This window comes from Narcine bancroftii, chromosome 1 (assembly GCF_036971445.1).
Source record: "Narcine bancroftii isolate sNarBan1 chromosome 1, sNarBan1.hap1, whole genome shotgun sequence".
In the NCBI taxonomy this organism is placed as follows: Eukaryota; Metazoa; Chordata; class Chondrichthyes; order Torpediniformes; family Narcinidae; genus Narcine; species Narcine bancroftii.
The window spans coordinates 227,333,389-227,351,112 of NC_091469.1; the positions used below are offsets into that span (position 1 = coordinate 227,333,389).

At 41.4% G+C, this 17,724-nt stretch overlaps 1 protein-coding gene across 2 annotated transcripts in view; it reads right to left on the reverse strand.

Annotated features, from left to right (window-relative positions):
* The window catches only part of LOC138739800 (solute carrier organic anion transporter family member 3A1-like), a 345,875-nt gene that overhangs the window by 14,652 nt on the left and 313,499 nt on the right, over window positions 1–17,724 (reverse strand). For both annotated transcript variants that reach the window (XM_069892356.1, XM_069892360.1), the window contains exon 8: window positions 4,601–4,776. In XM_069892356.1, coding sequence (XP_069748457.1) covers window positions 4,601–4,776 — 176 coding nt within the window. The remainder of the gene's footprint in view (window positions 1–4,600; window positions 4,777–17,724) is intronic.

Sequence of the window (17,724 nt, forward strand, 5' to 3'; positions counted from 1 at the left end):
AGCTGTTACAGTTTAATGAGCTTCCATCACAATTGAAAGTGCACATGATGCTTCAAGTGTTAGGGCGCAGTAGATGTGCCAAAGTCCAGGTTCTGGGATACTCTCTGACTGCCAATCCCACCACCATGACCCAGCAAGCAAATCAGTCCCGTTGTGCTCCGTAAACCCGTGGTGGATTTATGCAGGACGAGGGAGCATGCATCAAAGCAGGAAAAGGGAGATGGAGAAAAGAGGCATAATGGAGTTCTGCATCAAGAGGCATTAAACAGCAAGTGGTGACTTTGCAAGACACAACAAAGCAGTAAGGCATTGAGAAGCAAAGTATGTCCCCATGTAAGAGGCAACATTAACTGATTTGGCTGGATCCAAAAAATGTCAATGTGGCTTTCAAAGGATGAAGCTGCCTTCCTCAGGTTTACTTTCCACTTGATTGGCTCAGTGCAGTCCATCTATTTGAGAGTGGAGCAGAACATTAAAGCGATTGAAGGCTCGAAGGTCAGGTTAATGGTTCCAAATTGAATGGTGCCATTCTACAAAGTATTCACCCAAACTATGTTGGGTTTTCTGACTGTAAAGGACATAACAGTGGATCAAATGTACTGAATGGAAAGAGGTACAAGTAATGTGTTGTTTTACCTGGTGGAGTCACCTGAGGCCTCGGACAAGAAAGCAGGGCAATCAAAAGGCTGGTGGTCCACCTCGTGTGTTTGCTCTGGTTGTTGACCAGAGTATCATGATAGTATGATCCTTTTAGAATAATGAAAGAGGAGGGGAAGCTTGGTAGCTTCAGTCTAGGAAAAAACTAGGAGAATACTGTTATAATTCTGGATGGAAGATTCTAACTGTTTTTTTTTACTTTTGCAGCCTTTACTTCTGCAAGGCTGAGAACCTGCTTGTTTTTAGAATCAGCAGACATAAGCTAAATTCCACCAAGGGGCCAGAGATGCTGTTATCTGAAGAAAGGACATTTGTGTACCAAGAACATTTATCTGAAGAAAGGACATTTGTGTACCAAGAACATTTAATCTTCCTGCTTGTTTTGGTCAAGGCCTAGCCTTGATGCAAAATAAACCATTGTATTCAAAGAGATAAGCTGAAAATTATGTTATTCGATAGAAGCCTAGCATGCTAGCTTGCTCGCTTATCTTTCTTGCTGTGCTGGGATTAGGTGCTTGGGTAAGCAGTTTTTGGGTAATATAAGCCATGGTCCCGCTGCTGAAGTTTGAGACTCTCCGCGAGGTGGCAACATCTCTCAGCAAGAAGAAGAACTTCTAGAGTCCAGCCAATGTCCCGGTCGGGAGAGGTGAAGAAGCTGCTACCGGCGCCCTGACACCCTACTACGTGTGCAGTCGTTGCCTCGCTTCGGCAGTTGGGACCAGTCCAAGCGTTGATAAGTATAGTTGGGAAGGGCTTGCATATTGTAGTTTGAAATCAGCTTTTGAATTTGTAATAAACATTTGTATAAACTGAACTGCTCTCGGTGTGTGTGTGTCTATTTTCTTTCGGTAGCTCAAACACTGTGACCAATTTAAAATGAACAAAGTGAGAGGTACAAGTTTACCCAAGACAAAGGGAAATTGCAAAAGAAGTGCACAGATAATGATCCATCAACTTACATGTTGAACAATCCCCAGTGAAAGGAGAAGGGTGATCAGTGGCACTGGAATGGAATGCTATCATTAGAACAGAAGTGACAGAGAATGAGGAATGGGGAAAATTTCTTAATGAAAATGAGCTCAGGGAAGTATAGTCCTTTTAAAAACATTGATGGCCCTATCACTGCAATTCCCTCTTTCTACTGCTGACACTGGATCATTTTGTTAGCTTTGGCTTTAATTCCTTCACTTTCATTTCTGGCACAACCTTTCTTGACTGTCCACATATCTGGGACTGGCCTACTCCCACTAACTTCCATATTTACCTTGACCAGAGTTGTAATAATGTGCAAAGAATTGCAGGTAATTTTATCTCAACCTTCGGTTACGACTCTGATCTCCACAAATGGAATTCAAATCATTAGCTCAATCCTTTTTTAGCAGCTGGTTTTGATAATGATTCTACTTTTCCAACTTTCGCATCGGCCTTTTGGTTTTTCCCAGCCTCATTATCATTCTCCTTTATTGCTGTCACTTTTGCCATTCCACCTCTTACAGACTTCTTAATTTGTTCTTCTCCTGACTCCTATCCCTTCTTTCTTTTAAAAATATTTTTATTGAGTTTAACATATAAATCCTGCATACAAAGTCTTCTAATAAAACAAACAGCAGGTTATATCATATGCATATCACAAATTATATATATAATGTGAATCAAAAACCCCTCCATAATTGTTTGTTTAACAATAATTCTTTAAAACATCAAATTCTATCAATATGGTTTGTCTCTTTCTCAGAATATATTCCAATATAGTTATGGATATAAAATAAATAAGATGAAATTAAGCAATCCCTTTGTCTAAACAAAGGGTAAAAATCTGTTTTAATTAATGATATGATACATGATAATCATATTTAAACTCAGGTTTAACAAGTTAATCTAAAAAAAGATAAAAATAATTTTTAAAAATCAAAAAAAAACCTAAAACTAAATCTAATCCCTCCCTCTAACCAAGATTAACTTCTAGGGATATAAAGACATGGATCGACTAGCAACCATCAGACACTAGACAGAGGGTCTCCGGAACATCCAAACTTCTTAAATCTTCCATTTATGATAGTATTCTGTGAATGGTGAACTTGTCAAAATGAAACTTTATATCTTTGAAGTTGTATCTAATTTTTTCCAAGCTTAAACAGGACATAGCATCGTGTAACCACTGGGCATGAGTAGGAGGGGAGCCCTCCTTCCATTTTGTTAAAATTGCTCGTCTAGCTGTCAACGAGGTAAAAGCTAGAATTTTCTCAAGAATGTATCCTCTTCTCGAGAAAAGTCAAACAAAGCAACGAGAGGGCATGGTTCTATAGTTTGATCTTTAAAATCTTTGATAAAGTCTGAAAAACATCTTCCCAAATTTTTTCTAAATTAGGGTATTCCCAAAACATGAATTAATGAGGCTTCAAATATTTTACATTTATCCCCACACAGGATCAACATCTGGTAAAAACAAGATAATTTAACTTTGGACATATGTAACCTATGCACTACCTTAAATTGTAACACCTCCTTTTCCTTCTGCTATAGTTGTTGAAAATCTATGGACCAGAACTTTTTCTAGTTCTGATGAAAGACTATCCACCTTAAATGTTACCTTTCTCTCACTAAATTTGATGACAAATTTTTAAAAGTTTCTGCATTTAGAAATTAATCTAGGATTGTGAATCAAAAACGAAAGCTAATATGATGTTGTGTTTTTCAATGAACTCAAGCATGGTTTATAAGTAAATCAACAGCACTCTGCAGACATGTGGCATCATAATTATGAGGCTCTGCAGTCAGACAAGTAATGTAAGATGTGTATGCCATATGGAGGGCACTGAGTACGTGGTTTGCTGCATTTGAATAGTGCAGCTAAATATGATAGCGCGTATTCATCTGCATTCTCTCTCCAACTTCAATGTTCCCTCTGACCTCTCTCTCCATCAATTCTACGTTATCTCTATCCTTCAACTTGTTCTCCCCTCTCTAATCCCCTTTTCCTTCCAATCTCGTCTTCTCATGCTGATCCTCATTTCCTCTCTGATCCCCATCATCTCTTCACTTTCATTTCCACCTCCTGCTCTTCCCTTACTGCTCAACCCTCCCCTGGCCTGCTCCCAATCTCCTACCCAGCACTCCTTTCTTCCTCCTGCCTCTGGCTTCCATTCTCCAGGCAGTTAACAGGCTGAAGGGAGAAAGAGATGGCTCTGGATGCATGCTCTGTATCAGCCTGTGAATACCAACAACTCTGGGCCTCTTCAAGCAAAGGCTAGGAGAAGGTAACTCTGACTTCAAATCCCCGGGCTCGGCTCGCCCAGCCTTCAGTACCTGGAAAGGGCCCCAGCAATGGGCAAATAGCACATCAGTCTGGCAGCTGTGGCAGAGCATGGGAAACAGTTTCCATAGCGGTCTGCAGCAGCAAACTCGGTTGGCTTAGAATCCGTGAGGACAACAGCCAGTGAGCATAGTCTTGAAACAGACCACTGTGGAGCAATCCCGCATCACTCTGGCTGTCGTGCCTTGGTCTCCACCAGGCTCAGTGGCGTGGGACCCAGAGGGAGGCATTTGTCCTGGGCAAGCACTCGCCTTCAAGTCCTTGCCCCGGCACATGGTGCCTAAAGCTGAAAAGCTACAAGGCACTGTGTTCATCTTCGTTTGCGAAGGGATGGGCCATGGATGGGGGCGTTCAGAATGGGGAATGTGAGATGTTGTGGATCTTTAAATATTTGTGTGTGCCAGCAATCATTCTCAAGTATGACCAGTAGGTCTGCGACAATCACCAGTACTACTCAAATATTATGACAAGTCTTGCGAACCAGGGTAGAAGACCACATTTGTCCAGGGAGAAATTGTCCAGGCATTGATTTCAGAAAACAGACATATTAGTCGAAGCAACAAATCCACCACATGCTTTGCAGTAATATTATAACAGAACATACATCGAGCTCCATAAAATCACACACACCTAATGAGAATCACTACCGACGGTGTCTGTGCCATTGCACCCAGCAAACTTCCTACGCAAACAACCGCAAAGAACGCAGGGAAAGCATATTCACAGTTTGTTTTGGGACATTGTCCTGGCACAGCCGTGGCATTCCGGGTGAACTCATTGTTGATGCAGGCACAGTTGGTGAGATTCTGAAAAAGAAGAGCAATTGTTACAAAGGAAAAATAAGTAATAAACATGCTCAAAAATAAAACATTTTATTAGTCGTTTCTCTGAAAGGTTAGCTTTTATGTTTTTTACACAGCCGCTGCATTCCAGGAAATTATTGCCATTTTTCCAGAATGCATGCTGTGTAAAAAGATCAGAACGGGAATGAGGGTACCATTCCCATTCTGATATTTTACCTCCTCAACCCCTAGTAAATTTCCTGCAATCTAAAGTGAATTACAGGCATTCTACGAACCACGGGCTAATGAAGAGCACGTATCGATAATGCGCGTGGCAAGTCCCACCTCTTTAATTACCCCATTTAAAAACTCGCGTAAGGAAATGGAGAATTCGAGTTTTGGTCGCTCGTGTGTGAATGACTTAATGCTGAGATGTTGGACATTCTTCAGACCAGTAAAATCACGCAAATTATATCTAAAAAAACATTTGTTAATTTTACTGCAGAGTACCTTATTCCCTAGCTGATCACTGAATATTTAGAATATTTTCCTTGAGTTGAAGAGAAAGATGGACCTTTCTGGAAAATATATACCACAGAGTTAACACATGAGGACCCATTTGTTTATTCATTCCAAGTAATCTAGTAGATACATTTTGGAGTGAAACAAGAAATGATACAGATGCTGTGATTGTAGTAAATGCACTAAAATGCTGGAGGAACTCAGCAGGGCATGCAGGATCCATAGGAGCAGAATATATATAAAACTAATGTTTCAGGCTTGAGTTCTTACCTCAAAGAAGGCTGAAACGTGTATGGGCATTTACCTTCTATGGGCACTGCCATTCTTGCTGAGTTCTTCCAGCATTTTTATGTACTGTACTTAAGATACACATCCTAGAGAGCGAGAGAGAGAGAGAGAGAGAGAGAGAGAGAGTGTGTGTGTGTGTGTGTGTGTGTGTGTGTGTGTGTGTTTGTGTGTGTGTGTGTGTGTGTGTGTTTGTGTGTGTGTGTGTGTATTTACACGCGCGCCTGAAGGCACGTAAATGTTCGCAATACCCTGTAGTTGCCATCTACCTGATTTAATGTCCTCTTGTACAAGCTTTGGGTAAAGCAAAATTCTAAGTTTACCTTTCCCAATTGCTCACTCATCTATTAGATCACATTAAAATCCACTCCCAAATCGTCCTTCCCAAGACAAGGAGCTCCACATTTTCTGGTCATTTGTTCAATTCAGGCTAAGATGGTGGAGATTAGATTTGCGATCTTTACATGAATTTCTTCCCGTGTCGGTCCGTTTTAGGCAGATTTTCCGAAAGCTTGGTGCTCAGGTGTGCTGTCAGAAGACAGAGAGCATAGTAGTATCGATTTGCAGCTAGACAAGACCTTAGTTAGATCCCACTTGGAATATTGTGCCCATTTCTGGTCACCTCATTTCAGGAAAGATATGGAAGCTACAGAGAGGGTGTAAAGGAGATTTCCAAGGATTGGTGCCTGGTTTGGAGACCATGCCTAATGAGAAGAGGTTGAGTGAACTTTGTCATTTCTCCTTGGAGTAATGGGGGATGAAGAGTGACTAAATACAGGTGTGTAAGATGATGAGAGGCATTGAACATGTGGATGGCCAGTGTTTCCCCACCCCCACCCCCCGCCCCAGCACTGAAATGACTAACACAAGGGGGCATGGTTTTAAGGTATTTGGGAGGAAGTACAAGGTGGATGTAAGAGATAAGTTATTCCCACAGAGAGTGGAGGGTGCATAGGATGCAGAGCTGGCAACGATAGTGGAGGCAGGTGCAAGAGGATCTTTTAAGAGACTATTAGGTGGGTACATGGAACTGAAAGAATTGGAGGGTGACGCAGTAGGGAAATTCCAGGCAGTTATTGGAGTAGGTTATTGCGTGCTGTAGATTTCTCTGTTCTATATAAAATTATGAAAGCAACAGAGAAGATAGAAGCAGGGAAGGAGGTGAGATTAGAACTAAAAGACATTATCTCAAGATGCAGGATTACAAAGAAAGATGAGGAGGAACTGCTTCTCCCAGAGAGTAGTGAATCTATGGAAATCTCTGCCCAAGGAGCAGTAAAGGCATTGAATGCATTTAAGACATAGAGGGATTTTTGAAGGAATTAAGGGGGATGGGAAATGGGGGAGGGGGGGTGAGGTAAGTGGAGCTGACCCTATGGCCAGATCATCCATGATTGCCCAGTAGCACTCGCATCTGCTGTAATGAAATGCTTTGAGAGGTTGGTCATGGCCAGTATTAACTCATACCTAAGTAATGACCTGGAATGACCACAATTTGCCTATCGCCACAATTGTTCCAATCCCATTGGCTCTCCATTCAGCCCTGGATCCTCTGGACAAGAGCAGTGCTCTTTTCATTGCTTTTCATTGATTATAGCTCAGCTTTCATCACCATCTTCACCTCAGTACTGGTCAGCCATCTTCAAAACCTGGGCACTCCCTCTGCAACTGGATCCTTGACTTTCTCATTGGAAGACAACAGTTAGTGTGGATCGGTAACGATGTCTTCTCCTCCTCCTCACTGACAACACAGGCACACCACAAGGATGTGTGCTTAGCCCACTGCTCTACTCACAATACACCCGACTGCATGGCTAGGCACAATTCAAATGCCATCTGCAAATTAGCCGATGACTCCATGGTTGTCGACACAATCACAGACGGCAATGAGGAAGTGTACAGGAAAGAGATAGATCAGCTAGTAGAGTGGTGTCACAACAACCTTCCACTCAACATTAGCAAAACTAAGGAATTGGTTAGGAACCTCAGGAAGGAACAACCTGGAGAACACAAACCAGTCCTCAATGAGGGCAGAGCAGTGGAGAGGGTAAAGAACTTCAAATTCCTGGGAGTCAACATCTCTGAAGATCTATCCTGGGGCCTTTCATGTAAATGAATCCTGAAGAAGGCTCACCAGCAGCTATATTTTGGTAAGAGCTTGAGAAGATATGGTATGTCACCAAACATTTGCAAATTTCTACAGGTGTACCATAGAGAGCATTCTGACTGGTTGCATCAATCACTTGGCTTAGTGAACTCAACAAAGCATGAAAGGACTGCTTCTGTAACTGAATATGAAATACACACCATTTGTCACATCCAAAGATACTATTTGTACCAGCAGCACCAGGACTCCTGATTATATTGAAGTCCTTGAGCCATGGACAAGACAGGAAAAGGCTGCAGAGATTGGTAAACTCAGCCCGCGCCATCATAGGCATCAGTCTTCACTCCATCAAGGACATTCTTAAGAAGTGGGGTCTCAAGGACCCTTACCTCCCAGGCCATGTCCTCTTCTCACTGCTGAAGCCTGAAGACGAACACCCAATGGTACAAATGCAGCTTCTTCCCCCTCGCCATTAAATTTCTGAATGGGCAATTTTCTCTCTTCTTTTGCTCTAATTATTTAGTTTTAAGTAGTGCATTTAAGGAAACATAATTTATGGCAATTTTTTGTGCCTGTAATGCACTAAATAACAAATTCAATGACACATGTTCATGACAATAAACCTGATTCTGAAGTGGCAGGGCATGCTCGATGGGCCAGATAGACTACTCCTGCTCCTATGTCTCATGCTGCATGTTCCAATGTTTTATTTCAGAACAATGTAGGTTGGGAGTGGGTTTTCTTTCCTGAATGGTGGAATGGGCTGGGGGGGAGGGGGGTGTAGAAAAGGGATCTCCAAAGACTTGACTTTGACACTGAAATAGACAGTAACTGGCAAAAGAAAATTTAAGTAACTGGCGAAAGAATGAATGTGACATGAGAAAATCCAGCAGCAGTTTATTATAATCTGGTACACACTGTTTGACGGAGAAAATGTAAATGTCAAATAAAAATATAAAAATGGAAACATGGTAAATACATGAAATGGTACCATTTCTGTGAATTTGGGAATGAACAGGACACTTGCTTTAACTGGGTAGCTCTTTGAAACTCCAGATCAGTAATTGTCAGCTGAGCTGCCTTCTTTGAGATGCATCGCTCCACTATTCCATGGTTAACTTCTGCCTTGTATTTTGTCCAATGGGGGAAGGGCAGGTTTGGTGAGAGCTTACTGAGCAGGCTGGAAGGACTTGGTTTAATGAACTCAATGAGGCATGAAAGGGACTGCTTCTGAAGCTGAATATGAAATGTACACCGTTTGTCATATCACAAGATACTATTTGTACCAGCAGCACCAGGACTCCTGATTATATGCAAGTCATTGTGCCAAGCCAGAATTCTCTGATTGTCGAGAGAATCGCAATCCATGACAGCACCCCAGGGGCGTTTGTAGTCAGTGATTTCCTAACTGTGTAGACACAGGCAACAGAACCCTTAATTAAAAAGGCTATCTTATGTAATGCTTTTCATTTTGAGAATAGCTAAACCTGCAAGCTGAGATGTTGCTTCCCCACCAAGTTTACGGTAATAGGCAAGTCCTGAAATGGCATGTTTAGTTCCTACAGATGGTGAACTTCTCTTTATGGGTTTTACAACAGAGTTCTGAAAGTCACCCTGTTTAAATTATTCAGAAGTAGCGGGAGTGAAGACTGGGAGCACACTGAGAAAAGTCCATTTTTTTATGTACTTCCATTTTCTGGCGGCTTTTTTTGGGCCACTCTTTAAAGGTCAGAAATTTATGAATTGTCACCCTGCCAGAATTATTTTGTTATATTGTCTGCATTTCACAGTGAATTCAAACCCCTCAGTCAGTTGCCAGTAGGAGCAATGCTCTTACCATAGCAGGCATGAGCATTCACCCACCCACTTTTTCAGCTCTTTTGCCCTGATAAATCCAGCTCATCTTCCGGTCTTGGTATCGCTACTCCCACAGTAGGTTTTAGACTCCCACTCTTGATCCTTCAGCCCTCTTTATTTTTTTCCTTGGGCTATGACACTGACCTTGGCTCAGCCTGATTTTACTTGATCCTATCACTAGGATTTGGTCAAGGTCCACATTGACGAACTGTTCTCCAGTACCATTGTTGACTAAATTGGCAAATTGGATCTAAAATTGGCCTGGCATTAGGAGACAGAGGGTAGTATTTTTTTGTGGTTGGACAGCTGTGACTAGTGGGATTCCCCAGGGATTAGCACTTGAACCCTTGTTATTTGTAAAAGGCAGCAACGACTTGGATGTAGATGTAGAAAGCGGAATCAATAAGGTTGAAGGTGACACAAATATTGGTGGAGATGTGGATGGTAGGCTACAGGATGGCATTAATGTGCAGGTGAAATTGGCTGAGAAATTGCAGATGGAGTTTAGGTAAATGCCTTTTGGGAGTATTAATGAGAATGGGACATATACCATGAAAGGTAAGGTCCCAGGGACTATTGAGGAATAGAGGACCTTGGCATGCAGTCCAAGAATCCTTGAATGGGCAGCACAGGTAGATAATGTGGTTAAGAAGGCGTATGGGATGTTGGCCAAAATTCATCAGTGGATTGGATACAAGAGTAAGAGGATTATGTGCCACTCTTACGCAACATTGGTCAGACCTCAGCTGTAGTACTGCATGTAGTTCTGATCAGTCCTAGTTCCTTGGAATACCACACTTGTTTATATAATCTCGCCTCATAACTTAGCTCTTAGATCCAGTTCTCATCGGAGTTTACCTATGCACTCCTACAAGTCAGAAGGTGGAATTCTGGAATTTTCTACTGTAACGGCACTGGTTTACCACAGCTTACAAAACAAATAAAGAATACTCTCACTTGTTTCTTTCATCCACCATAAAGTCAACTTTTTTTTATTATTCTCTAGACACAACATTGCCTTCTTCAACTCCCCAAACACCACCCAGCTCAACCCCTCTGGCCTTCCCCTTGGCTCACTGCCACACGGGTGATCCTGACACTCTCACTCTCCTCCTCCTACATCTGAGATTCATCACCTGCTTCCTGACGCTTAACACACTGGCGCATGCGTGCTATGATCCCCGCATGTCGCATCGCTTTCATCATTAGCGGCGGCTGGCACCACTGGAGGTAAGTACGTGACTGCAATACGACCCCAGGGAATGGTGGAAGCTTCATAATTTAAGGCTTTAATGGAGGAAAGAGGTAATTTTATTGAAATATTATTGGGAATTGACCCAGATGAGGAATTAAGGCGGGCGACAGATTGTATTAACTACTCTTGCTCCTATTTTCCTATAATCCTTTGTAATATATGTTTGATAACGTAACAACCACCAATCAGTGGCTGGAATATTTTTTTTCAATTCTTTAGCAGTCACACTGAACAGATTTCCAACAGCCAATAAAGTTGTCAAATGGTAACATTCAGTTGATTTTCCTGAACACAAGCTGAGAATTTACTTGAGAGTTGGGCGGGCACCTTTCTCAGATGAATTGCAACTTCAGTCGCATTTGTGCTTACATGGTGCCCTCTAGTGGCAGGATCATGTTTTACCAGCTACGTTCTCATCCAAGTCACAGGAACCACTTTCGGACAGGAGTAACAAATTGCCAAGCAAAAATAGGAGCCCTAGCTACTCCTTGAGCTCTGAGATCAATTACATTACACTAACAAGAGCAAATTGAGCCTATATTTTACCTGAATAGAGCTTTCTAATCTACAGTAAACAAGCAGAAACTAAAGTCTTGGTCAAAGATTTAAATGGAAAGAGAAGATTTTAAGCTTCAATTCCAGATGACTAGGATCTCTTCAGATGAAGGTTTTGCTCCCAAAGGAGAGATGAAGGGATAGACTTTACTGAAGCTTTTTTTTTAGCTGCTCCCTTTAATTCTTAGCTTTCAGACCAAGCTTTTTTGTGGAGTTTAACTTGAACAAGAAAGTCTGCAGATCCTCAGGTCAGGTGTAATGGACTAATGGGCTGGAGAAACTCGGCAAAGCCACCCTGAATCCATGGTAAGTAAAGACAATGAAGGTTTTGGGCCTTAGTCAGTGTTTTAATAACACTTTTGTGGAGCACCTTCAAAGGGTGCATTGTCGATCCTACATAAATTTTCTTCCTGAATTGTCTTGTCATGAAACCATCATTTCCGAGCCCAGCCTTCCACATGTAATTTTTTAATCAGGCGTAAATGTGTCAAAAATCCAGCAGATCTCGCCAGGACCTATGACATATTTTTGACACACCCTTACAGAGGAACTGCTGGCCTTACTTCTAAGAAAACAGTAAAAAAAAAGCAGGAAATGTCATTGAAATTACTCAAATCTGATAGCTCTGCATTTTCTAAAAAGGGCCTGATTATTCAGATGTAACCACTCCTAACCACAATAAACGGGGTGTTCAGACTTGAGCAGAAAAGACTTAAATTTGAAAAATAGCTCACCGAAGAATGCATATTTTGTCCCAAATTGTATCTATTTTCAAAAGAAAATACTTGACTATGAAATAATAATTGATGACAGTAAGCATCCATGATAGACACTACAACTCTGATTAACCAAAATCGTTGGGCCTGAGCCTTATGTCGCATGAACAATATTTTCAGATAGCTGGTAATTTTTTTTTAAAACAGTCCAGAAGTAACAGTGAATCATTTGTAAAAGTGTTTAAACAACAAGGGAAGGTTCTTTAAGCATTAAATGATGTTTAATTCTCACCAAAAAACACCTGAACAAAATAAGATAAATCCAACACCAAAAACTCAAAATTCTACTCAGAGGTTTTTTCCAAGATTTGTTCAACCTGTGACGTCAGTTTGGCTCCAATTAAAATTTTGGGTAACTGAGGATTTCTGATTGCTTTGGGTATCTTCATTTATCCAATTTTTTTTTTTTTGGTGGCGAAATGATGTCATTTGCTGGAAACTGTAGAAAACTGTAAAAATTGCTTTCTTCCCCTTTATGTCCACATGTGACAGATTATGTTATATGTTATATTATGTATAAATATGCTTTTGAAGAAAAATCATGGAGGTTTTTTTAGTGTAGGTCACAAACAAATACAAACACTTCAAAAACAGATCTCATTTAAAATGCTGGAGCTCTGCTCAAGCCAAACAGTCCAGGCTCTGAGTACCTTTGCAAAATCTTCGAAGAATGCCTATAGGGACTTCACAAGTAGGTGGTAATTGGACATGCTGTGAAGTAATGGATTATTGGTTTGGAAAGCAACAGATGAATGAACTTGGAAGATTAGGTCCGGAGCTGCAGTCTGTCTGAATGCAGTTTGCTGTTCTGGGAAGGTCATGTGGTTTTGCAAGCAGAGAGAGTCAAACAGTCTTTTCTCTGAGAGAGAGAGAGAGAGAGAGAGAGAGAGAGAGAGAGAGAGAGAGATAATTCAGTACTACAGTTCAGCAGCAGCAGCTAGGACTGGAACAGGACAAGCTGCCAAGCTTGTGGAAAAACCCCATTTTGAAGATGGATTGTGAGTGCTTAGTTCAACCTGTTCAGAGCCCTTGTGGTTCATGCAAGAGGAGAGTACTGACTGCCTAATGTTTCACTTGAAATAAGGAAAACAAAAAGGAACTCTGTAGTGACCTGAAAGAAAGAGGTTATCATCTGAAAAACCCTGATGGGGCAAGGTTTTTTGGCAAGTCACTGAAGTGGCTGATTAGAAGGGATCAGCTTGTGTCCAATGAGCAACAAATCTCTCTCTGAAAACTGACAAGAACTTTCCTGAGTGGTAACCATTTATCTTTCGAGCACCAAAGCCTGGTGAAATTCATAAATGATAAATTCTGTGCACAGTGTAAGAATTGTCTGCAACCAGTGAACTTGGAGAAGTGAGAAGTGAGATTGGACTGTGAATCAAATAACTTTTCTAAACTTACACACAGACAAATTACATACATGTGCTCTTAGAATTTAAAAGGGGTTAAATTAATAGTAATAAGTTAAAGTTTGATTCTGTTTTCATGTTTAAAGATAATTAAAAGTTAATTTTGTTTAAGTAACCATTTGTCTTGGTGAATTTCTGTTGCTGCTGGGTTTTGGGGTCCTCTGAGCCCATAACACACCATCTTGCTTTACACCTAGAACTGTGTTGCTCAGAACAACAACACCATCTACATATTTGCTGACAATACCACGGTAGTGGGTTGTAGAAAAAGGGACAATGAGTCAGCATACAGGAGGGAGATTGAAAACATGGCTGAATGGTGCACCAACAATAACCTTGCATTCATTGTCACCAAAACCAAGGACCTGATTGTAGACCTTAGGAAAGGAAAACCAGAGGTGTATGATCCAGTATTCATTGGGGTATCAGAGGTGGATAGGGAGAGCAACTTTAAATTCCTGTGAATCACCATCTCCGTCGACCTTTCCTGGATCCAACACACTAATATCATCGTAAAGAAAGCACGTCAGCACCTCAACTTCCTCAGGAGTTTGTGAAGGTTTGGTATGACTCTGGAAAACTTGGTGAACCTCTACAGATGTGAAGTGGAAGGTATGCTGACTGACTACATCATGGCCTGGTATGGGGGCACCAATACCCCTGAGAGGAAAGCCCGGAAAAAAGATAGTGGACACAGCTCAGTACATCACAGGCAAAACCCTCCCCACTGTCGAGAAAAGCCACATTGAACATTGCTGACAGAGAGTAGCACCCACTCAGAGCGTGCTCTGTTCTCAAGGCTGCCCTTAGGAAGGAGGTAATAGGTGCAACAGGACATATAACAGCAGGTTCAGAAACAGACTCTTAAACTACAAACTCAATCAGAGACTTGTTCAAGGACTCATACTTCACACATTATTTATTATTGAATATTATATTTTTTTGTTTACATTTCCTCTTTTGTGTACATATTTTTTGCACTACTGATTCTGCTTCTCTGCTTTCTACAGAACAAAGAAACCCAGGGTTGTGTGTGCTGTCATGTATGCCCTCTGACAAGAAATCTGTAATCATTTTGAAGTGTATAGTTTGACAGATGGAAAAAGCATCAACTCAAACAGATTTTATATTCCACAACCATGAGGTTAGAGAAAAAATACTGTAAAGTGTGATTGGGACTACCTTTGTTATGGCCTCAAGTACGATCGGAGTTGTAATGCCAAATCACAATATAAATATCGATTTTACAAAGTTAGAGATGGCTTTAAGATCAGTATTAAGGTGTTCTCCTTTCTAATGGTCTATCCTGTATACGGGACGAAAACCAGTTCTACAATGGATCATGCTTTGAAATCGACATCACGCCTTGTAGTGGGTCCCTTTCTAGCTCCACAAGCCTGCTGCATGATTTCCCTGCTCTATGTTTCTACCCCCCACCCCCCAACTTCGCTGATCATGGACTTCACAACTGAATCTGCTCCCAACTCTGCATGTCCCATCCCTATCCCCATACCCACACCACCAAACCTGCTCCTTTCACAAAGAAGTCAGCCAGAATGTGGCCAAGAAACTGCAAACCAAAGCCTGAATTCCCTTCAATTTTTAACAAGTTTATGAATTACAAAATATAAACATGCTAAATTGTCCACCACATGTCTGATCAAATTTACACTCCACAAGTTACTTCCTTTCCTCCTTTACTGAATTAACATATTCATAATTTCCTGTCTCCTTCATGTGGTCACACAGCATCTGCTGATGCATCAGAAATTCTCTTACCCATCTATTGAATCAAGCTAACGACTACATGAAAGTGAAATACGTATCAAAGCACTAACAAGTTCCATATCGAAGTCCGCAACAGCCCTTAACTCTTCAGCTTTATTGCTGCTGAATTTCACATCCACAGCTTTGCTACTGCTTGACCATTACAAGGAAATACTCACCTTGATAAATCCTCCTCAACTCAAGGTTTTTAAAATCTTTGTGCCCTGCATCGTCGTCACCAAGTCCTATTCATTTATCACCCCTTATGCTTTCTGGATCCTGGTTAGGCAATGCTTCAATTTTAATTTCCAATCTTGTTTTCAATTCCCCCCCCCCCCCACCTCATGCCTTTATCCTCCACATAACCGTAATACTCTCTAGCCCTATAATCCTCCAAGATTTCACCTGACCATCCTTGAATCTAATCCCTCCACTACAAATGCTCAGTTCTTAATGCCCTTGGCTATAGAATTCCTTGGTAAATTTCACCTCCAGTTTAACTTCTACATCTGCCCTAACTGCCCAAATACACACACATATTTATATATATAAACACACAGACACACACACACACACACACACTATAAATATTTGTGTGGGGCATGCGTGTACGTTTGAGTGTGTGTGTGTGTGTGTGTGTGTGTGTGTGTGTGTCTGTATCTATATATTTTTGTGTGCATACATGCATGATGCGTGTATGTTTGAGTGTGTGTATGTGTACATGTGTGTGTGTGTCTACATATATTTGTGTATGCTCGTGCATGTTTGTATGTATATTTGAGTGTGTGTGTGTGTGTGGAAAACACTGTGAATTGCTTTGTTACCTTGTAAGTTCTACAAAGTACAATTTACTGTTGTAGCTGTGTTTTGCACCTTGACTGTTAAATGTGATGAAAAGTTCCCCATTGACCTCAGATTTCAGATATATTGTCAGAGTGCATACCGTATATTTAGGTGTATAAATCGAGTCGTAAAACCCTCAAAAATCACTCAAAAAATGGGGTTGACTATATACTTTTGAAAACGAAAAATTAGATGCACGGTGATTTGGTGTATAGGTCGATGCTGAAAGCATCTCCCCGACACGTATCCACCGCTGGGCACTATCATAACTGCTCCTACCTGGGACCCTGACATTGCTGTCACTGCTCCTGCCCGGTAGGATGAAGTTTCTGCTCCTGCCAGGACCATAATGTCACTGCTCCAGCTACGAGGGTCGTCGCTGTTGCTATCCAGTAGGCTGAGGTTATTTTTTAAACTTAACTTACAGCCTTTTACTTGTGATTGGGATGTTTTAAAAAATTTGTGATGCTCATGGGATGCCCAGACAACCTGAAAAATGGGGGTCGACTTGTATGCCAGATATACCATAAAACCATTAAAATGAGGCTAAAAAAATGGGTCGACCTATCTTCTAATCAACTTATATGCTGAAATACATTGTATATAACCTCACATACAACTCTGAGATTCTTTTTCCCTGCTGGCTCAGCAGAATTACCACTAATTGGTAGTGCTAAAAAAAACTGTACACAGTGTAAACACATAAACAAACCAAGAACTGTAAACAGATAACAAATGGAAAATGACTGCTACAATACAGAGCGAAAAAAAGAAAATCAATGAAAATTAGGCTCTGATTGAGTTTGTTATTGAGGAGTCTGATGGTGGAGGGGTATCAGCTGTTCCTGAACCAGGTAGTGTGCGTCTTCTGCCACCTATACCTCTTTCCTGATGGCAGCAGTGAGAACAGAGCGTGTGCTGGGTGGTGTGGTTCCTTGATAATTGCTGCTGCTCTTCGATGGCAGTATTCCCTGTGGATGTACTCAATAGTGGGGAGGGTTTTGCCTGTCATGTCCTGGGCTGTGTCCACTACCTTTTGAAAGGTTTTACATTCAGGGGTACTGGTGTCCCCATATTGGACAATGATGCAGCCGGTCACCTCTGTAGAAATTTGTCAGGGTTTCTGGTGTCATCCCAAACCTCCGCAAATTCGAAGTCGAGGCGCTCTAGTACTTTCTTCATGATGCCATTGGTGAATCGGGTCCAGGAAAGATCCTCCGAATAGTGATCCTAAGAACTTGCTCACCTTCTCCACCTCTGATCCCCCCAATGATCACTGAATTGTAAATCTCTGGCTTTCCTTTCCTGAAGTCAACATTCATCTCCTTAATTTTGGTGACATTGAGTGCAAGGTTGTTGTTGTTGCACCATTCAGCCAAGTTTTCAATCTCTCTCCTGTATGCTGATTCATCCCCTTCCTTTATACAACCCACTACTCTGGTATCATCGGCAAATTTGTAGATGGTGTTATTGTCGTACCGAGCTACACAATCGTACGTGTAAAGTGAGTAGAGCAAAGAGCTAAGAACATTGCCCTGCAGGGCTCCAGTATTGATGGAACTTGAAGAGGAGAAGTTCTTACCAATCTTCACT